General features: G+C 27.4%; 1 protein-coding gene across 1 annotated transcript; it reads right to left on the minus strand.

The window, feature by feature from the left end:
• Positions 1 to 552: 552 nt before the first annotated feature.
• Positions 553 to 5,125, minus strand: LOC149878075 (G protein-activated inward rectifier potassium channel 3-like). The gene is made up of 3 exons (XM_090073137.1): positions 4,730 to 5,125; positions 1,054 to 1,751; positions 553 to 893 (listed from the first exon to the last, which is right to left on the minus strand). Exons 1-3 carry the CDS (start codon positions 5,040 to 5,042, stop codon positions 615 to 617), a joined length of 1,290 nt encoding a protein of 429 aa, XP_089929263.1. The 5' UTR covers positions 5,043 to 5,125; the 3' UTR covers positions 553 to 614.
• Positions 5,126 to 5,894: the final 769 nt, after the last annotated feature.

A 5,894-nucleotide genomic window follows, 5' to 3' on the forward strand; every position in this document is an offset into this window, starting at 1 on the left:
ACATATATATACATCCATCTATCCATCTATCCATACATACATACATACATACATACATTACATTACATTACGTTACATTACATTACATTACATATATTATACATACATACATACATACATACATACATACATACATTACATTACGTTACATTACATTACATTACATTACATTACATACATTTTACATACATACATACATACATACATACATACATACATACATACATACATACATACATACATACATACATACATACATACATACATACATACATACATACATACATACATACATACATACATACATACATACACAAGAAAAATAAAAAAACATTAAGAAGTAAGAACGTCAAGAAAAACAACAACATAAACAAAATTCTTTCCAAAAAAAAAACAGCAGTGAGTTTTAGAAAAAAATTTAACAGTGGCAGAAACTAAATAAAAATATATGTCGTAATGTATAACTAATTAAAAAAAAAAAAAAAGTAAAAAAATAACTACAAAATAACTATAAATATATATATGATATATGTTTAGAGATTTAAATAATTTTGAATATTTTTATCACGTTAAAATAATTTTCCTGCAGAAATATACTTTTAAACATTAAAAAATCAAATTTGGGGTTCTTTGTTGATAGATGTCAACTTTTTACTTGCACAGTCCAATACAATACTTTCAGATTGTACGTGACAATTACATTCTACAGGATCAACCATACAGGCACCAACTAATAATTGGTCTTGACGTGGGACAAGGTCAATAGGTTGCATACTTATTGATTTGTAATATTCATATGGACTGCATTCAGGTACATGCATCACTGAAGCAATGCTGTTAATTTTATTTAGTTGGTATAGCATTTTTTGGTTATCCCAGTCAGCAGCTGTTGCCTTAAAAAAATGTTTTTATAACACATTAATTTTAAATTTTATACTTTTTCGCAAAAACACCTGCAAAAAAATTGAAAGACAGAAGAAAAAATAGGAACACACAAGATTCATTTTTGAGTCTTGTCTTTTATGCAAGTTTTTAAAAATTATATATGCATACCATGTCAACAAAGTCGGCACCCCATACCACTTCACTTGGCAAATAAGATGTTCTTGTTTGCATGACATAGCCAGTTGCTTCAACTGTTCCTTCTAAAACTACAACCACTTCCCAATTTGATTGATAATATTCATGTTTTGAAATATAATAAAAAGGACTCATTTTGTCAATAACATGAACAGCAGTGCAAGGAAAGAGCAAGAATAAGCGGTCACTTTCATCTCGTATATTATTCCAATCAGTACCAACTCTTAATTGATCTTGATGGTTATGAATTATTTTACCTTCTAGTGTTTTGTAAGATCGGAACAAATACATCCTGACATGACATTCAATTAACTGACGTTTACGCACATCAGCTATGCTAAACATAAAACAGATTTTATTATCTCGTTTTGTTATAACAGCTGAATCTGAGAACTTAACTGTAGATTCACGCTTTCCAGGACGAGCAATTTTTGTGTAAATCAATCCACAGAAACAGGCTCCTAAGAAATAGCTTAGTAAAGACTGAACAATGAGAAGAATGATGGTTTCTTCACATTCACTTGATATCTGCCTGCCACCATACCCAATTGTCATTGACGTTTCAAGAGAAAGTAAAAAAGCTTCTCTGAATGTTGTTATATGGTCAAAACACTTTGGGCCATGAAGTATAAGTATTATCCACCAAATAAAACCAAATATCAGCCAAGAAACTAAAAAACATAAACATCTGAAAAAGCTAATTCTTTATTAGTTAAAAAAAAAGAATAGAGGTCAGAACAATCATTTTAGTTATTAGTTTTAATAATAACATTAAAAGTTGTGGAGTTAGTTCCCCCATCAATAAAACCTAGGTTCAAAATATTGGAAAAAATACTTATTCATTCAGTAATCATTCTCAACTTCTTACTTTTTTGTGAAAAAAAGTCAAGCATCATTAAAACTCTTCACTTCAAGAGAAAATTTAGAAACCAAAAATTTATCTAGAGTGATTTTAAAAAATTCAACAACTGAGATTGTGGATGCATTAAGAAGATTAGATTATAAATTCTATCAGTTAGTGTTGTACTGAGCCATAGTTCCATATTGTTCAAATGGAATGAGTGTCCAAATTAAGTTGTAAAAATAGTCCTAACTCTTAAACTTTCATTTTTTAAAACTAAAACAGTTATCTAAACTAAAAAAGTATATCCTTTCCTCATTAAAAGATAGGCTAAAGAATCCATTTTTGTTATTTGTTTTGGTATGCATAATTTATCCTAGCAATATCCTAGCGTTGGATATTGGATATTTTGTATTAATCTCAGACTGAAAATATGCCAGACATAATGAAAAGAACACAGTGCATTTTGCACTTTTTTAAATTTATGCTTAAGTATAACCATTAGAGACTTTTAGTCTTGTAAAGTCTTATAATCAACTAACTAACCTTATTTTATTAGCACTAAAATTATCCCAGAAAAGATCTTTTAAGCTAAACCTCTGGTAAATTTGTGGGGTATTTTTAGTAAAAATCTAAAATTAATTTGGTGTTTTACTGCTTTTTTTATCTAAAATTTATTGGCGTTTTAAATGCTAATCCAAGACCACATGTTGACACAGGGAAAATGTTTAGTTGATGAACTTGAAAAAGTTTTTTTCCAATGTTATAGAAATATGTACTTGCCATAACAATAAAAAAAATTAGATTCTCTGAATTGCAATAAGGGGGGAATAGGGAAGACTTACTGTACATACACACATTACCCCCATTACCCTAAGATACTGTAAACCGCTTGATAAAAATTTTTGGTTTTTTCTAGTTAAATACATTTTTTATTAGCCTAAACAATAATTTAAAACAATTAAAACAAAACAAAGTTGAAACTTTCAGGAAACTGGCTCAAAAGTTTAAATGCTAAGTTATTACAAATGGAGTAGTTAACTCAAGTAGGTTTTTATCTGAACTAACTAAATTTCTATGTCCTGTTTTTGCTCTATCAAATTCAGGATAAAAATTAGAACTATATAATAGAACTCTACAGATTTTGAACATTAAGTTGTATTGTAAGAAAGTTATTGCCATGTAAATAATGATTCAAAATACAGAGATACTTTCAATATTTCTCCACAAAACTTTTACAGCTTCTGCAATTTATGGATAGATTTGAAATTTCTAAAATCATATATATACTACATAAGATTTTTTTTTAAATTTTCATTCATCCTTTATTAACATATCTGCAACTTCAGAACTTTCATCAACTTATGAATAGCTTTGCCAACAACTTCAGAAGGAACTACAGAACTTTATCAGTAACAACTGATTCTAACAAACCTACTGTTGATTGGGAACAGTCATCTAACAAATTTAGAAACAGTAGTTTAATTGGGAACAGACATCAAATGAAAAGTAGGTTTGTCAGAGACAATTTACCAAAAGTAATCAAAAGAATATAAAATAGGAACATAAAATATAAAATAGGATATAAAATAGGAACATAAAGTAATATAAATTAGGAAAGAATATAGAATAGGTAGGTTCACTTCAAATAGTCATTCAGTAAATAGTAGGTTTATTGAAAACAGTTATCCTAAAATTTATCTCCTTTTTCTAAAAAAAGAATCAACCAATCAGGAGAAAATATACTGACTGAGACAGTATCTCTGCAAGATAAATTGCTGTTGAAATTACTTGAACCAGATGCTTTGAGTAGAGATATGCTTTTTTTTCTTTTGGTTTAGTTTTTTTAAAGTCACTCATTTTTTGACAGCATAATATTTTCCCTCACACTATTTATTTGCTTCAAGAAAACTACTTTAAAAAAGATCCAGCATTTATTAGCATTAATTCTTGAACTCTTTTACCATCAAACTTGTTTTTTTATTTCTTTTAAAATTGCAAGTTAAGCCCTAAAAAGCAATTTATAAAAAAAGTGTAAATAATTAAGTGCTATTACATGCATTATGTAACAAGCACTAACAACTAATACCAATGCCAAAACTGAGATTACATACATACATACATACATACATACATACATACATACATACATACATACATACATACATACATACATACATACATACATACATACATACATACATACATACATACATACATACATTTATACATACATACATACATACATACATACATACATACATACATACATACATACATACATACATACATACATACATACATACATACATACATACATACATACATACATACATACATACATACATACATACATTTATACATACATACATACATACATACATACATACATACATACATACATACATACATACATACATACATACATACATACATACATACATACATACATACATACATACATACACACACACATACATACATACATACATACACATACATACATACATACACATACATACATACATACATACATACATACATACATACATACATACATACATACATACATACATACATACATACATACATACATACATACATACATACATACATACATACATACATACATACATACATACATACATACATACATACATACATACATACATATATACATTACATACATACATACATAAAGGTTGAAAAAAAAAATTGTAAAATATTTTTGAAAAAGGGCAAATTTTGACATAAATGCTTTAGTCAAAGCAGCTCTAGATATATGGATTAGATTATTTATATACTAACCTATATAAAGGATAAAAAACAGCCCAATGAGCCATTTCCACTTTGCATCAACAATTGTTGTAAAAATATCTCTTAAATAAAGATTCCTTAACACATACTTAGATCTAACATTCCTTTGACCGTTCTTTTCAACTAATCTCTGCTTTTTTGAAGTGTTATTGAATGTAAAGTATGGTTGAACAGCTACATTAGAAACAAAGTTCTTTAAAAGTTCCTTGTCTTCATCATCTTTATTTTTATTGTTAATACATTCGATGCCACTCTGTCGAGGATTATTGTAAGGAATTTGTTGAAGCCACTTTAATAAATGCATTTGTGCTTCTATTGTTTTTATCTTCTTAAGAAATATATGCAGCTAAATTATTCCAATAAGCAAATTAATGTGTAGTAAAAAAATTACAAACAAATATATTGCATAGATAGCAATTGATGAATAGAAAAGATAAACGATTGCAACAGCCTAAAAAATAATTTTGTGTGTAAATCCATTGAGACATGATAAAACATTTATGGAAATGATTACTACAAATTTAATTAAAAATCCTTCAAAGTAACGGTAACATGTTTTTGTGATAGTCATAATAAAGCCGTATTTGGCGAAAGTCAAAGCTGATTAAATTTAGTTAATATATTATTTATGTCACTCGCAAAGTTTCGGTGGTGTGTTTACCTTTTTTTAAAACTAAAATGCCGGAACCGATATTTTAGTATTAATAAAGGTTTGACATGATACAAGGATCCAATTAAATGTTTTAAAAAAAAAAGTAAAAAAGGAATTTCACAAACGCAATTTAATTCTATGAAAAAAATTTTTCAAAAAACGTAATTACATTTTCAATTAGAAATTAAGTTTTAAATAGCTTTGGAGAAAAAAAAATTTGCCCACTGAGTTAAATGGTTTCTAAAAACGCAAATTCAATCGCTGACAACAAATGAACTTTCAATTTTGTCTTCACTTCGAATTTAAATATTTTTATTTTTAAATCAATATTAAAACGATTATATAAGATTTTCCAAGCATTTCTTTAGAAGTAAAGGGTCGATTGATGAACGAGATTAAATTTATTGCTGTAACTAATTAACTATCCAATATCACGAACTAAAAAAACTGCATATAAATGCATACATATACATACTTTGCATACATACATACTTTACATACATA

This window comes from Hydra viridissima, unplaced genomic scaffold (genome assembly GCF_058129835.1).
Source record: "Hydra viridissima isolate aposymbiotic clone 2 unplaced genomic scaffold, HvirCarnegie_v1 scaffold_15, whole genome shotgun sequence".
NCBI classification, from domain to species: Eukaryota; Metazoa; Cnidaria; class Hydrozoa; order Anthoathecata; family Hydridae; genus Hydra; species Hydra viridissima.